Genomic DNA, 16,936 nt, shown 5'->3' on the forward strand with positions numbered 1-16,936 from the left:
CAAGAACGAGAATATTTTGGAATTGACCAAGGCACACATCTCGAGAAACCCTAATGTGGCCCAATAGTGTGATCGACTAAATTTGAGACCTGCAAAACAAAGAGAGTTAATGGCCTCAGGTAAGGGTGAAAGTAATACGGATTAAAACTGAACCAAACCGAATTCAGTTTGGATTTCTTTTAAAATCGGTTTGGATTGGATTTAAAATATTAATATTTGAATTTGGTTTCTCGGTTTGGATTCGGTTTTGAGTTTCTCAAAATCGAAAAACCGAGCAAAACTGAAATATCCTGCATGTATCATACTCATCTACAAACTTGGCCCAATTTAAAAGCCCATAATTAAATCTTCCCTTATATTTTTTTTATAAAAAAAAAAAACCTAAAAGGCTTTAAACCCTTTTCCCTTCATCCGCCCCTTTCTACGTTCTACCTCTTTACCCTTTGTCTCTCATCTCATCATTGTCCTTTAATTTTCTCTCTCATCTTGCCCTCTCTCATGGTTAAAATCTTCAATCTCTTGCTTTCATCTTTCATCTCCTTTCTACATGCAATTCAACCTTCAATCTCTTAATAATTTCATTTATCTACAAAAGGTACCAATATTTCTGTTATCGATATACAAAAGCTAGGGTACCAATTTTTCTATAATTTTGAAGATAGATTTGAAGATTGAATTTCTTCATAGTTGTATGCGAGCAATTGAGGAAGCACAAGAGAATGACATACAATGATACAAGATGATCAAATTGAATTTGTATAATATTTTCGACACTCTATTTAATTAGATCTTGTTATTTTGTCAAAAATACTATAATTTTTTTTTGTAAGTTATTTCGTTTCATAATCATACTAGATTAGACCCGTGCGATGCACAAATTGCAAAAATTATCGAAATGAAATAGCTTATTTCTATTATTATTTCCCATATATACTTATAAATTAGATCATAAAAACATATCTATCATAAAAAATTACATGAGTAGTAATAAAATATAAAATTGAATGCCAATTTGATCTAATAAAACCATATGCATACGAATTTATTATATACTCCATCTAAGAGTTCGAAATACAAAATAAAAATAATTGTAATCTAAAAATCCTTGTTAAATGACCAACTCAACCAAAAGCTTAAGCCAATGGTTGAAGCCCATGGTTATGTTTTTATACTCTATCAATTATAATTTAAATAAATAGAAGCAGTGATGCACCTTGGAAATACGAAACAATGATAACACTTACCCACAACATTAGTTCATTTCTGTAAAACAAACATCCATATTATTAGTACATGACTTCATAGCTAGGTTGCTTGCACAATTAGTATATATATATATATATATATATATATTTTTTATATATATATATATATAAACTAAAACAAAAACACGCATATATAGCATTAAAACCTTTTTTTTTACAAAAAAAAAAACTTCGTAGTTACCAGTTACCTAAAAAGTTTAAGTTATAAGTCTATTATTTATTTATTGACACAGTCAAAAGATTAAAAGAAAGAAAATATATATAAAAAATAACCAATTCTTAAATTAAAAATTAAAAATTAAAAAAAAAACCAAAAATATATATGACATGATAAGTGCAATTGGAGGGATTTTTTTTTTTTGACAGAGCGACACATATACAATTTGGAGAGATGATGAGGACGTCAACAATTTTCCGTTTTTAGTAATAGTTAATAGATTTATTTATTTATTAAGTTTTTTCCTTTTCTTAAATAAACAATTATTATAGTAGAATAAAGGGGGTGTTTGGTTAGTGAAAATAGATGGGAATGGGAATTCAAATCCCATTTATCATAAAATCCCATGTTTGTTTGATGGGAATGAAGCTGTGAGGAGGGAATGAGATTGAGAATAAAAGGCTTGAATTCTCATCAAAATAATACTTGGTAGGGGTGGTATTACGGGATGAGAATTGAAAATGGATAAAAATGGCAATATTGCCATTACTGAAAGGGGTGTGAAAGAAATATTTGTAAGACTATTTTAGTAAATTTGTTATTTATTCCCTACATATTCTCACTTTGCTACCAAACAAGGTAATTGACATATTTTACCAATTCCCAACCACAAATTCTCAATCTCGTTCCCACTCTTTATTATCTCATCTAATCTCATCTCATTCCTAAATACCAAACGCCCCGAAAAAGTATTAAATAAGTTATCTATAATTCTCTATTTTTTATTTTAAATTAGTCCGTGACTATATAAACTTTAATAAAATATAAGCAGAATGAGTATTTTATCGATACACATAATGTGGAAATATAATATACATATATAGTTTATGTAATTTGTTAATATTTAAATAATTTTTATATAAAAAAAATCATGTTGATTGAACCCATTAATAAATAGATTCACATTATTAAATTGGTTAATTTTAGTTAAATATAATTTTATGCCTCAACACCTGTTTAATAAGGTCCTTTGTTGTTTCTAAAATTTTAAATTTTGTCTAATTTGGTTATGTACTATTGTTCATTTTGCTGGTAATACCATCAATACACTTATATTTTCAACACCTGTTAATTTCAATGCATGAAGTGAATTGTCCCAAACGTTATGGATGCCCGATGAAGTTTGTTACATGCCCATTTGCTAATAAATCATCGGATGATATTGTGCAACTTTTAAAAATTGAATTGTGTGCAACTTTCAAATCCATTAGTTTTATGAAAAAATTGTGTAAATAATAAAGGATATGAAAACATAGTTTGAATTGTATCCCTCGTTTGTGTAGTATGCTGCTTTTTTTGTATTTCATCTATTCATAATGAGAAGTTACTTTTGCAGCTTAAATCATCTCAAAATTAGGGTTTGAAATTCAACTCATTCACTAATTTTCATTAAATTTTCATAAAATTTGTTAAGTTTTTAATGAATAAATAAAGAGATAATTTTGAAAAAAAAAAACCCATTAATTTCAGTTATTTACAGCTATTGCTGTCAGGGTGAAAGTTTGGTGTGGATTTTGGGCCAATCCAAACCGAATTATTTCGGTTTTTAAATGAAAATATGAAAGTGTACTAGTAAAGTATATAAAAAAATGGTACGTAATACTACATAATACTACTTAATTGAGAATAAGATTAAGCTTTAATATTACGAATATTAAAAATCTTATTAATCCGTATTTATTCCTTTTCACATTACTTGTATACCACGATATAATGTTTATTATAAATGTTTTATGTTTTTCTTATAGACAATTATTTCGATTCACACGTTTTTAAATAAACGAATAATTTAAAACCGTGCATAGCACAGGTTCTAACTAGTTATAAAATCTAATTCGGTTCCAAACCGAAAAATCGAATTATTGACTTTTTATTTTTTAACTATCGAAATTTTTAATTTTTATTTGCCCGGATCTATAATTATAAATCTAATATATATTTTTGGTAAAAAAAATTAAAACTATATTTATATTGTTTACAAATTACAATTGATCTACAAAATAAAGTAGATAAAGGAGTAATACGGCTACAATATTTGATAAAATTGCATAAATTATGACACTAAATCTACAAGAATGCTAAAATTATAGTTTTGTTGTTAAAATAACAAGATCTAATCAAATAAAGTGTCGGATATATTATAAAAATACAATTTGATCATGCTTGTATCATTGTATGTCATTTTCTTGTGCTTCCTCAATTGCTTGCATATGACTATGAAGAAATTCAATCTTCACATCTATCTTCAAAATTAAAGAAAAATTGGTACCCTAGCTTTTGTATATCGATGACTGAAAAATTGGTACCTTTTGTAAATAAATGTGTTTCTGGAAAACAGAAGTGCTCCTGGGAGTCTTAGGGTAATGAGATCAAGATGTCCTAGAGCTTGGCCCAATGAATGTCCGAATTTCCCTCAGCTTTGTCTTGCTGTTCGAGAGCTCCGCTTGCACGCCTGAGAGCTAGGCCTGCAAAAACAAAGAGGGTTAGCTGCCTGGGGGGTGTGACCCGGGAACGCCCCTCTGATGCTAAAGTCAGCGAACATCTCTTAGAGAGAAAAAGTAGTGAGAGAAAGAGTAATTAGAGAGAGAAAGTAGAGAGAGAGAGAGAAAAGTCCCTTTCATTAATGATTGGAGAACTATTTATAGTTGTACTTTCAGGTGGCATGAGTTGTACTTAATTGGACAGATTAAGGGTAAATCTGTACTTTCAACCATTATGATGGGCTGGACCGCTGAGGGTATTTTCATAATTTCAGGGCATTAGGCTTAGGACAATGGACCTGGCCCAAACAAAATGAAATCATTAAGAGATTGAAAGTTGAAGTGCATGTAGAAAAGGAGATGAAAGATGAAAGCAAGAGATTGGAGATTTTAACCATGAGAGAGGACAAGATGAGATGAGAGAGAAAGGGTGAAGAGGTAGAACGTAGAAAGGGGCAGATGAAGAAAAAAAGGGTTTGAAGCCTCTTTTTTTTTTTTTTTTTTTTTTAAAAAAATTTAAGGGAAGATTTAGTTATGGACTTTTACATTGAGCCTAGTTTGTGGATGAGTATGATACATGCAGGATATTTTGGTTTTGTTCTGTTTCTCGGTTTTGAGAAACCCAAAACGAATCCAAACCGAGAAACTGAAATATTAATATTTTGAATCCAATCAAAACCAATTTTACAAAAATCCAAAGGTTTTGTTCGGTTTTAATCTGTATTACTTTCACCCCTAACTGAGCCCATTGACGCTCTTTGTTTGCAGGTTTCGAATTTACCAGGCGAGGAAGCTAAGCTCCTCTACACTCAGACCTCGGAATTCACTTACAGAAACACCTCATTTAAATCTCAGAATTAAATCACGGAAGTACCTCATTTTCTTCCATTCTCATTTTGTTATATCTGTGGAGTTTGCTATTCATAATGAACGATGGTCATAGCTAAAAGTGATCGAATTATACCATTTTAGCTATAACCACTCTTCGTTATGAATAAAAAATGATCAAATTTGATAGACTCAATTCTTGTTATTTTTGTTTACTTATAACAAATCTATATTATTATTAAAACTCCAAGATAAGGAGTGTCATTCCGCCATGTGTCAATTTTTTTGTTTTATTTCACCACATCATTTTTTGTAACATATAAACTTGCCACATAAGCAATTCATTGTGTCAATTTTTTTGTTTTATTTCGCCACATCATTTTTTGTAACATATAAACTTGCCACATAAGCAATTCATGTTACTGATGTTTCGATTATTAGTAAAAATAAAAAATAAAAAAAAATTCTTCCAATTCAAAGTTTGTAACCGACATTATTATTTATAATGGTCTTAATTATTTGTCTTAATGAATAATCATATTATATCATTATTGAATTGCTTGAATTGGAGCAATTTGTAAAGATTGTACTCGATGATCAATTGTGAATCAATTGGAATTCTACAACTGAATAATGAATGGTGAGTAATTAATGAGTAATTAGCCACAAATTATAATCGTTGGAAACGATTCACTTACCCTGGCCTCTTGGAACAAGTTTTGTAGGTGAGTATTTTGATATTTTATTTGTACTAGGGTATCTTACGCGCGCGATGCGCGCGAAAGAGTTATCTCTTGCATAGAAGTTGTGTTAACGCGTAGTTACACCTTTGGTTTGGGTGGTAGATCTGGTAGTTTTAATACGTACTATTTGGTTATGTGCCTCTATAGTGGTTTTGTAGAAATATAAAAAAGCCACCAAAATCTTAAATGATAATTATTTTTTAAAACCCTCAAAAGTTTGACAGTGTAATTTCAAAATTATTACAGTATTAAATAATATTTAAATGATTTGCATCCCTTCATATCTTAAGCTAGTTTAGAACTCTTAATTGATTTGCATGATTCAATAATACTTAACATGTTTTTCTTCAAACGAATTTTTTGCGAGCTTGGTCATACGGAGTAATAATATGTGAAATGTTCGTTGTAGCTAAAAACTTAATAATGTAAGTTCAATGTTCTACGGCCATCTAATATCTATATCTAATCTAATAATAAAGCAATAACCACTTAGTTATATTTTTCCTCTTAAACTCTCTCCATATTTAATACATTTTTTTTTCTCTATCATCGATTTCCTTCGATTTTAGGATTTTAAAGTTATTTATACCTCTTGATAACATCTGCTCAAATATCATTATTTAATACGAATGTCATTGAAACTCCACGTTGTTTATGTGTGTACCATCAAATAATGTACAATTAAAAAGCTAATAAATCTTAACAATATTTGTAATAATTAAAGGACAACAAAATTGTAAATAAGAAGAGCAACCACGAAGGAGTAAAAATAAATCATCTCGTGGTAATAAACAAATTCTTCGTACATACAAATTTTTTTTTTCCTTTTTAAATAACAATAATAACATACGAAGTACAAAACATTATAATTTTTTTATTTAAAAAAAGGCATTACAAGTTTTTGTTAAAAAAAACTTTGTATTAATTGATGGTATGTTAATATGTTTAATGAAAAAAAAAAACCTAAAAAAACCTAATTAATTATATTAATGAGGGTAAAAAAGTAAATATACATTTTTGTACACAATTTTGTACATATTTTTGAGGGTATATTTGGTAGCACACGATTTCTAAGAGTTATTTTCTACTTTTTATAAGGTAGGGATACAACATAAAAATTTGATATATCCTATGTATATCAATGCAATTAAATAGTTATTATTTTATATTCATTCACTTAGAAGTCTGTTCACATTTACTGAACTGAACTGATAGAACTGAATTGAACTGAACTGAACTTGGAGCTAAACTGAACTGAACTAAACTAAACTGAATATTTTATGAGCTGAGTGAAGGAAATTATGAGCTGAACTGAACTGAAAATAAGCTGAAGTGAACAGGCCCTTAATTATAAAGATTGTTGAATATTAACCTTATAAATTTAGTTTGTATCAAACTTATAAAATTATAATGAACCGGGGCATCGCCCGGGCCAATAACTAGTTATTTTTAATTTCGTAAGTAAGAAAATTATAAAAGTATCATACTAGAAAAGTATACATTAATATAAATTTAATGACATCTCACCTGATTATTTTTTTTATCTTAAGAATTAGCATACAAATAAGGCGACTAGATAGATTGAATTGGTGCAATTAATTTGAAGCGAGTGATAATGTCATACGTTTAAACCTTTTTCCTTGCTTATAATGTAGAGTTTCAAAAAATCAAGATTTGATATATAACTTTGGTAAGACTCACCCACAATTTAAACAAGAAAACCTTGGGAGGTTAGAAAAGAGAAAACTCATTTATATAGAAGAAAAGAAAGAATGTTTAAGAGATTCCACGGATATGAAAGGGATATGTACTACATACTTCGTATATTTTTACATATTAAGCAGCTGCGATTAGAAGTTGCTTATCATCTCTTCCGGCCTGATACTGTTTTCTTTACAGCTCCCACAGAAACTAAGAACTGATCAAGGGAAGATAATGTTATCATATCATCCGGGGGGAAGTAACTGGCAGCCTTTCCCATGAATGAAGCGAATAGGAGGGATAGTGAAGGCCTAGTAACATATCGCTCACCCAAGAGGTCGTCCAGAAAAGAAAAAGCAGCTAGAAATTCTGATCTGCTTGCCTTTATTGGAGCTGCAAAATGTGCAGGAATTATCCTCTGGAATTTCCAGTCTCGAGCTATCCGATCAATCCAGTCCCTCACCTAAATGTTTATTACATGTTATAAATATAAGTAAAATGAGCATTAGCAAGGGTCCGGAAAAAAATTATTACAAGTTTCACACATTATTAAACACTACTTGAAGCTTGTGTACAAAGAAAATTGAGAAAAGCTTTCTAATTTTCCTTCTTTGAAGAGAAAGCAATGCCCTCAGAGACTGTTTAGTAGGGAGGAAAACAATTTCAAGGAAAAGCTTTGTAAAGATGGAAAAGTAATTTTTCCTTAGGTGAAAAAGAATTCTTCCCAATGACAGAAAACATTTTCTTCTCTAACAGGAGGAAGACACATTCTCCTCCTGTTTTCTCCGATACATTCTTCTCCCATTCATCCTCTCCCTCCTACTTTCATTTTTCCTTGTTCTCTCTAAAGTTTCCTACAAGGTACAAACAAAGGAAACTAATACACATACTATTGAATTTTTTTCCCAAAAAACCTATGTTACTCCGACACCCTGTTGTACGTCCAGTGTCCAGTGTCGGATCCTCTGACACTTTGACAAGACACGACACCCAAATATATGTGGCCTTATATGAAATTTTATAAAATCTGGAGTGTCAAAGGTTCCGACATCGTGTCGGACATGACACTCAAATCCGAGTCTGTGCTACATCGCAAAAAACTAATCGCCTTCAAAAATGTTCTGTCCAAATCAAACAGGGCCTTCCTGAAAGTGGTTTAAGTTACAATTCTTGCAGCTACATTAACTTGCATCACTTCCAAGAGATTGAACTACCCAATAAGTACTCTATGAATCTGAGCAAAAATGAACTGAGCAAAAATGAAGTCATTCTTGCTCAGAATAAACTGAATAAAAGGGGTTTGCATTACGTTCTTGCTCAGAATAAACTGAATCACCAAGTACTTTCCAGTCTATAAGTTTTTTCCGTACTCCCACTTTCCATTAGAGGGTTATTCATGTACCAACTTCTACATTAATCAATTTTTGGCAAAAACACATTTTACTGTCTTAACCTTTTTTTTTCCGAAAAATATTTAAACCTTTCCATTCATTTTCTTCCTACTTTATCCACATTTTTCTAATACCCACCACCTTTGTATCTCTCTCCAACTTTGTCCACATTTTCTTACACCTGCTAGCCTCTCCTAGAAATATCCCGTCAAGAGTGAGTTGGTACATCAAAAAAAGGAAAGGGAGTATTTGGTTTTGTTGGTGATAACCAAAACTCAAAATTTTCCCCGTTGCTCTCTCAATTTGATAACCTATTGTCTAAGATGATCGAATAGTTACCCATGATTCAATCCAAATACCCTCTTAGCAGGATACAGAATACAAAGACTATCATGAAACCCATCCAACAGTAGATTCTGCTTTTCTCCTAATCACTAAGATCTCATGCTTGCTACTCAGTGAGCTTTCAATTAAATCATGTCTACCCTTCAATTTTAAGCTGACTGCAATTTGACTCATACTCTCCCTTACTATATGTCATAGTTGGTCTCTACATCAACTAGACATCAATAATGCCTTCCTACAAGGAATTATTGATCGCATCCTACTGAAGTTGTAGTAAAATTAAATCTCATTCGTATTGGAAACCTGCTAAGGCTATCTATGGTATAAGACAAGCCCCGAGGCCCAAAGGCTAGGCACACTGGACTTTAAAAAAAAAAAAAAAATATCTTGGCTTCTGCAATTTTATCCTGATTCTTCTCTTTTAATATCAGCATGGCACACATCAGCTCTATCTATTGGTCTGCATAGACGAGAATCACAAGATCATGGTCAAGGAATCTCTCACCTACTTAAATACCTTTAATCATCTTATGACAAGGTAGTCTCTTAAGTCTCAACCATCCATAAAAAACCTTTTCAAACGACATAGGATGCTTTGCCACACCTATGGCACCCACCTCTCACCCAAATAGAACTCATCAATTCCCAACCATTTCACAAGAGGTGCACCACTGGTGCGCCTCTTGAATGTCTCTCGCCTAGATAATAAAGAGTGATCTAACCCTGAGGCCCTGATCACCTTGCGCCTCAGCGAGTCAGCGCACTTTGTTATGCATTGCCTAAAGTCGCCTATTCTATAACTCCATCATTTCGTGCAATGTTTTATTGGTATGCACTCATAAGAATTCTAATCTAGATTAAATGCGTTACATCTCCTAATCGCGTTAGTATCTTCATCGTGGTGAAGTGGTGAATCTTATGCCATGGCATGTAAATAGTAGTTTTCTTAAGCAAATTAGGCTTTTATCCACAATAGGAAGCCAACTACATTCAAGAGATGTTACAGATCTACATTATCTCCTAAAGTTTATGTACCTCCTACTACTGCATACTAACATTTAGGTAGCAATCCAATTTCTTGAATGTTGAAGTAAATACAGCTAGTCTTGAAGGTTGAAGTAAATACAGCTGACTAGCTGAGACCTTTTCGCTCCATTCTCTTCTCACTGAGCTTGGAGTTTAATCAAGTCTACAACTAACTATTTACTGTGATAAGTTGGAGGCACATATTGTCTGCAAAGAATGATTTAGCTGTCACAAGATGATCAGTTGGCGGATGCACTCTTTAAGCCATCATTCAAGGCTCATATTCCCCTTCTTATTGACGAGATTCGACTTGCTCATTTGCTCAACATCATCATGTGGAGGCATGATAAAAATAATAAATCCTAGAAGCAACTCATGATAATATTACTTCACTTTTATATATATTCCTTTTGTATCGAGTAATACTATCATAATAACAAGTAACATTACAATCTTTTGTTTCTAAGGATAGATTATCCTCAACACAGAGATGGTTTAGCCAGAATCAAGGGTCTCAATGCAAGATCGATCGGTCGATCCCCATGTGAGGGGATTTAAGGTTTTCCCTCCCAAGTATACCTTACCCCCAATCCTCACGACCTCAACAATAGCAACTAGATCCAGCCACCTTACCACCAATCAATATCTTTCCCCTCTCCCCTTTTAAAAAAAGGAGGGAAAAAAAAAACACACACACACACATACACACACACAGAATGTAACACCTCAGTAAAAGGGTTCTGTCATACCTTTTCAGGAACTTTGCTGAAGACCAATGTTTTCACTATAGGAGAGACAATCAGCTTCTGGGACATCTGAGTAAATGTGGCATTTGGTTCTAACAAATTTGATGGACCAAGAAACAGGATCTGAAGAACCATTCTTTCCCATCCTGCAGCAGAAATAAACAATTATCTATCAATATATCCAACACCAGAAAAAGTTTGGTTTATAGACAAGGAGAAAAACAAAGGCTAACCTTTCTGACGATTCATTGGATTGTCAACAACCGGTTCATTGGGGACTTCTTTTCCTTTGCTAAGAATCTTTACAGCTAAACCATTCTTTGCAGATGCCAATAAAGACTCTTTACTGATACAGTCTGGAGGCTGCCTCGGGACAAAAATCACGGCATCAGTCACCAAAAGGGATCTTGAACGCTTGTGATAGAAGGCCACCTCCACATATGGCCCAATCCCTTAAGGTATGGAGCAGTAAAATAGAACTCCAAGTTTAAAAATCTGCTAGTAACTGTAGTATATAAATTCGAATATTGTCAACAGAAATTATATTACCAACTTCCGGTGAACTCAGAACTTTCTGTTCAATTTCATCAGACCATGGAGTTGACAAATCTTCATCCTGCAAGGTTTTGGAGCGAAAGATACCAAAAAATTCAAGTGGTAGATTCAAGGGCCAACTCCATTGCCTTGGGGCCACCCATACTTGAGCACGGGGAAACTTTCTTGAAAATGGCCCCACAAATATTTTATGTTCATAAGCAAATGTTGGCAATACAATGAATTCAACTGGAGCCCCAAGTTCCTTCACAAGCTGCGACAGAGGAACATATAATCATGATCAGCTCACATGTTCTTTGATAAAGTAAGCAGATGAAGCAACTACAAGAATATATACTGATGTTGGCAAAGTATAACCTTTTGTCATATATTCTATACTGTATTTGACGTTTACAAGGATTACAATGAACAAAGAAATTTTGAACAGAGATGCTGAACATGCATTAAGTAGACTAATGAAGTCATGAGATTACAGTTACACAAAACTACCAAGAACAAGTCAGGCTTCAACTTTTTCAGTCTAATTTTGACAAATAGAATTTGTGTTCTGCCTAAGTTTAATTAAATTAAACAGTCCAATATGAAATGAAAACATAAATAAAGAATATAGTCGTGATTAATAGAAGTCAATTAGAAGAGAAGATTATTTAATTTAAGCATCTACTCAAAAACAGAGAAATTCACATGCTATCATAATAATCAACATAATATTTTGAGTGACTGAACCTGGATGCACTCTTTAGTTGGAGCAATGGGTGCATGGACCCATAATCCTCCAGACTTGAGCTTGATGACAGTCATGCGAATATTTGTGGAGACACTGCTGAAGCCTAGAGCTTGTTCTTGTTCAAATGACCATATGCTATCCTTTACAATCTGAATGATCAAAGAAACAATGGGTTTGAGTTAGATTAGCAAAAGGAATGTATCGGTTACCAGCTATGTTGCTCTTGGGTACTAAGTAGAGTCAGTACCCAACACAGGTACGTGCCCAAGACTTGGCTATTTTGTCAAAGTCTCCATGAATTTGGCACAAAAAGAAGGGTTAAAGTGTCTTGAGGATTCAACACGGGAGGTGAAATGAAAAGTCCGTGTAACATAGATTACAAGAGCATTAAACACTAGTGAGTTAGCTTCTTCAGCATCTTGTGCATTACAAACTTGTGAAGTCACATACATCAATTATACCTAGTACCTCTACTCATCAACCCCTTTGACAGTGTGAAGTCACATACATGAATTATACCTAGTACCCTCTACTCATCAACCCCTTTGACAGTGTGAAGTCACATACATCGATTATGCCTAGTACCCTCTATTTCGGGTTGTTATAAAGATGAAGAATTGTAGGCACCATCGCGATCTTTTTGTTTGGAATGATTGCTAATACCATTATTCCTACAGCTCAGAATGCACATAGCATCAACAATCACCAGCATCTTTTATACACAAGCTCATGCAAGCAATACAAGGCCAACTGAATAAAAATTTCTAGAAACTTCAGTTTAATTCTGTTATAACAGAATTGTAGAAATAAGAGTTGCATCTGTAAACAGCTTGTAATAATCATCATAAATATTAGATGCTATTGAAGTTCACAATAACAAAAATTCTTTCCCTCTTTTTCTCTCTAAATTCTTCTAAATAATGAAGTTCATAATACCATGAAATTCAACACTTTTTTTGGGGGATGATATAAATAATCAAACAAGAACTGAAAGTTGAAACTATCTAATTAATTAATAATTAAAATATAAAAGAAGAATTTAGATAAAACGGGTTACCTCAGTTCGAATAGTGCGTCTATTAAGAAAAGGACCCAAAGGAAATGGAAACCCAGTAAAATTCAGATAAAATCTTCCACCATTACTTGTATTACTACCAGTTTTGGTTGAAATTGAAGCCACCACCAAACTAATTATATTATCATTTCTCCTCTTCTTTTTACTGGAATTTTGCTGCAAATATGGTAGATTTAAAGGAACCCCACTTACAAAATTAGTACTTGAATCTCTTAAATTTATTGGGTTTTGCAGAAATATTGATTTTGGGCATGAAACACCACTTATGGTTGCCACCATTTTTGGTCTTTCAAGGTGTTTTCTGGTTCAATTTTGAGCAATTTTGTGTTTCAGAGAAAATATGGCACTGTTACTTGACTCGGGGTTGGTTTTACGCCACGTGGAGATGTAATGTGATGGACCTTAATAGGAATTTCATTGGGATTGCTTTGGTTACATTTTGTGTATTGTGCGAAAATTTTTAGCTACACCCTCCTTTAGCTACTGTTGTCTACTCCCCCCCTTGAAGCTACGCCGTTTTGATCATTTCTGGCTTTTTTTTTTTTCTTCTTTCTTTCATTCTTTTTTTTTTTCCTTTTTTTTTTCCTGACTTTCCTTCCTTTTTCCCCTCTTTCCTTTTTTTTCTAATTTTCCTTACTTATTGTTCAAGCTACGTATATATTTCAATTTCAACCTAATTTTTGCATTTTTGTCTCTTTTTTTTGTTCATTTTCTCTCTCTAGATCGTTCCTTTTTCTCTCAAATATGGATGATCGTGATTTCGAACTTCCGCATTCTTCCATTTCTGAGTTTGATCGTTATTGTGAAGTTGTTTTTCCGTCTTCTACTGGATTGCTGAATTCATTTGTTGATCAATGTAAGTTGATTTGATCATTTTTGTTTTTGATTCTGTTGTTTTATGAATGTAATTTGTTCGATTATGATGAATGTGAGTTGTTTTGATTAATTTTGTATTTTGATTTTGTTGTTCATACGTGTAATTAGTTTGATTGTGATGAATGTAAGTTGTTTTGATCATTTTTGATTTTGATTTTGTTTGTTTTATGAATGTAATTTGTTTGATTATGATGAATGTAATTTTGCTTCTGTTTTAGTTGTTTAATGAATTTGATTTGTTTGATTATGATTAATGCTAGTTTTTGAACTGATTTTGCTTTTATTTTAGTTGTTTTATGTTTTTGATTTGTTTGATTAAATTGTTTTTGATTTAGTTTTATTTGTGAATTTTGATTTTGATTTTTGATTACGCTACTGTGTACTATTATTTTTAACAGTTGTATAATTTAAATGATCATTATCAATTACACAAATATTCTGTAATTTATTTTATTTAAATATTTTGATCATTTTTATTATGCTAAATTTATATATGTACTGTTTTGTATTTGTACATATCTGTTATTCATTATGTTCATTTTTAAAAACTTATGCAGTGGGTACTAGTGATGAAATTTTATTTGAAGAGGCAAATAAATCAGAGTTACTTTATAAAGATTTTAATTCTGAAGAAGAAGCTTATGATACTTATAATGAATATGCTTTTAAGCATGGATTTGGGATTAGAATTGATAAAAGTAAAAGTCGAAATGATGGCTCTTTGAAGATGAAAAGATTTGTTTGTTGCAATGAAGGTTGGAAGGATGAGAAGGCAAAGAATAAAAGAGCTTATGAGAGACTTAATATAAGAACTGGTTGTTTGGCTTTTATTCAGTTTAAGATTGATCGTTTAGGTTTATGGACATGTACAAAGCATTATATGAAACATAATCATCATATGATTCCTCTTGAAAAGAGACATTTGTTAAGGTCTCAAAGGAAAGTCTCTAAAGAAAATTTGCAATTCATGTCTACATTGAGGTGTAGTGGAGTTAAAATTTCTGCAGCCTTGAGGGCAATGAAGAAGGATGTTGGTGGCTCTCCTAATTTAGGATTTACAGCACCGGATGCCTATAATGCTTTATCTACTGAAAAACGAGCTTTACTTGATGGTTGTGACAGTCATTAATTGATCAAATACTTTGCTAAAAGACAACTTGATGAAGCTGAATTTTACTATGACTTTGAACAAGATGAGGATGGGTGTTTAGTTAACTTTTTTTGGCGTGATGGTCGAATGAAGAGAGATTATGAGTATTTTGGAGATTTACTAGTTTTTGATACCACATATAGGACAAATAAATATGGAATGATTTGTGCTCCTTTTGTTGGTATGAATCATCATGCTAATAACCTCATGTTTGGTATGGGTTTTATTTTCAATGAGAGAACCGAATCTTTTGTGTGGCTTTTTGATACATTCTTGAAATCTATGGGAAACAAAAGTCCTATCACTATTATGACAGATCAAGCTCAAGCTATTGCAGCTGGTATTCGGAATGTATTTCCTCCAAGTGTGCATCATCGTCTTTGTGTTTGGCACATTGAGCAAAATTCAAATAAGCATATTGGGGCTTTGAGAGCTTTGGATGGATTTACAGATTTGTTTGGTTATTTGCTCAAGTATTGTGAAACCCCTGCTGAATTTGAACATTTTTGGAAAAGGTATTGACAATTTTTTTAATTATAATATGTATTTTGAAGTTTGTTTATATTAGTTATATAATATGATCAGTTAGTTTTGTATATATGTACATTTTTTAATATAATTTGTTCAATTATACAATATCTAATGATCATATGTTTTATGCAGAATGTTACTGAAATATAAATGTGACAAAGATGATTGGTTGTGTGATTTGTACAAGATTAAAGAGATGTGGTGTCCAGCCTATTCTAAGAAGCATTGGTCTGGTGGTGTTTTATCATCTCAACGAAGTGAAACTACAAATAAATCTGTTTCGGAAAGGCTTAATAAGACCCAAGGTTTGTGTGACTTCTATCATGTTTTTCATGATGTTATCTCTGAGTGGAGGAGCAAAGAGAATGGAAATGATTTTAATACATTGAGGGGTAATCGTCATCTTGCTTTTGCTCATATTAGCATTTTAGTTCATGCTAAGTCTTTGTACACCACTCAAGCATATATTATTTTTGAAGAGGAGTTCATTAAGGGTACTGCTTATGAACATTCTGATGCTGGTCTTCATTTTCCTGAATATTCATACCATTTATGGAGATCTGGTAAAGATAAGATTAGGCATGAAGTTGTTTTCAACAAGGAAACTCATTCTATATGTTGCACATGCATGTACTTTAGTGAAATGGGATTGTTATGTTCTCATTCTCTTCGTGTATATCATTTACATTGTGTACCTAAGATTCCGGATGAGTATATTATGAAGCGTTGGACCAAGGTTGCAATGTGTACTCATACTACTGTTGATAAACCTTCTTCAAGAACTAATTTGGTGTCCTCTACTGTTTGGAGGTCGCAAACATTAAGGAAGTTTGTGAAGTTGGTAACTAGTTGTCAAAATTCTTTGCCTTCAAGAGCTGAAGTTGACCTCTATTTTGATATTTTAAAAGACAAAGTTGAGAGTGTTAGGGGCACAATTGATTTCAATGAGGCTGCTGAAGGTGTTGAAATTGTTGATCATGAAATTAATGATCCTCCCAAAAAAACGACCTGTTGGTGAGAGGGCATCAATGAAAATAGAAAATGAACATAATCATAAAATGAATGATCATTTTTACATATTATAAATGAACATTTTATAAAACCATATATTACCATCAGAAATTGCAGAGGGCCTTTGTAGAACCCCTTTCCATTCTGCTTTCTCCAACCAACATGACTCTTTATTAGTGAATCAAAGACATACTGACACCAATTCAAGTTTCTTATTCTTTCTTTGTCCATCATTGAAAAAAGAAACTTGAAATGACATTGATTGTTTG

General features: G+C 32.3%; 2 protein-coding genes across 2 annotated transcripts; one reads left to right on the forward strand and one right to left on the reverse strand.

Annotated features, from left to right (window-relative positions):
- Positions 1 to 7,264: 7,264 nt before the first annotated feature.
- LOC145593605 (uncharacterized) lies at positions 7,265 to 13,535 on the reverse strand. The gene is made up of 6 exons (XM_081649880.1): positions 13,082 to 13,535; positions 12,024 to 12,173; positions 11,292 to 11,550; positions 10,976 to 11,194; positions 10,746 to 10,888; positions 7,265 to 7,697 (listed from the first exon to the last, which is right to left on the reverse strand). Exons 1-6 carry the CDS (start codon positions 13,376 to 13,378, stop codon positions 7,398 to 7,400), a joined length of 1,368 nt encoding a protein of 455 aa, XP_081506006.1. The 5' UTR covers positions 13,379 to 13,535; the 3' UTR covers positions 7,265 to 7,397.
- Positions 13,536 to 15,212: 1,677 nt separating this feature from the next.
- On the forward strand, positions 15,213 to 16,674 carry LOC145594294 (protein FAR1-RELATED SEQUENCE 5-like). The gene is made up of 2 exons (XM_081650630.1): positions 15,213 to 15,640; positions 15,789 to 16,674. The coding sequence occupies exons 1-2, from the start codon at positions 15,213 to 15,215 to the stop codon at positions 16,672 to 16,674; spliced, it is 1,314 nt and encodes a 437-aa protein (XP_081506756.1).
- Positions 16,675 to 16,936: the final 262 nt, after the last annotated feature.

Source organism: Chenopodium album, chromosome 19 (assembly GCF_948465745.1).
Source record: "Chenopodium album chromosome 19, dcCheAlbu1.1, whole genome shotgun sequence".
Lineage (NCBI taxonomy): Eukaryota > Viridiplantae > Streptophyta > Magnoliopsida > Caryophyllales > Amaranthaceae > Chenopodium > Chenopodium album.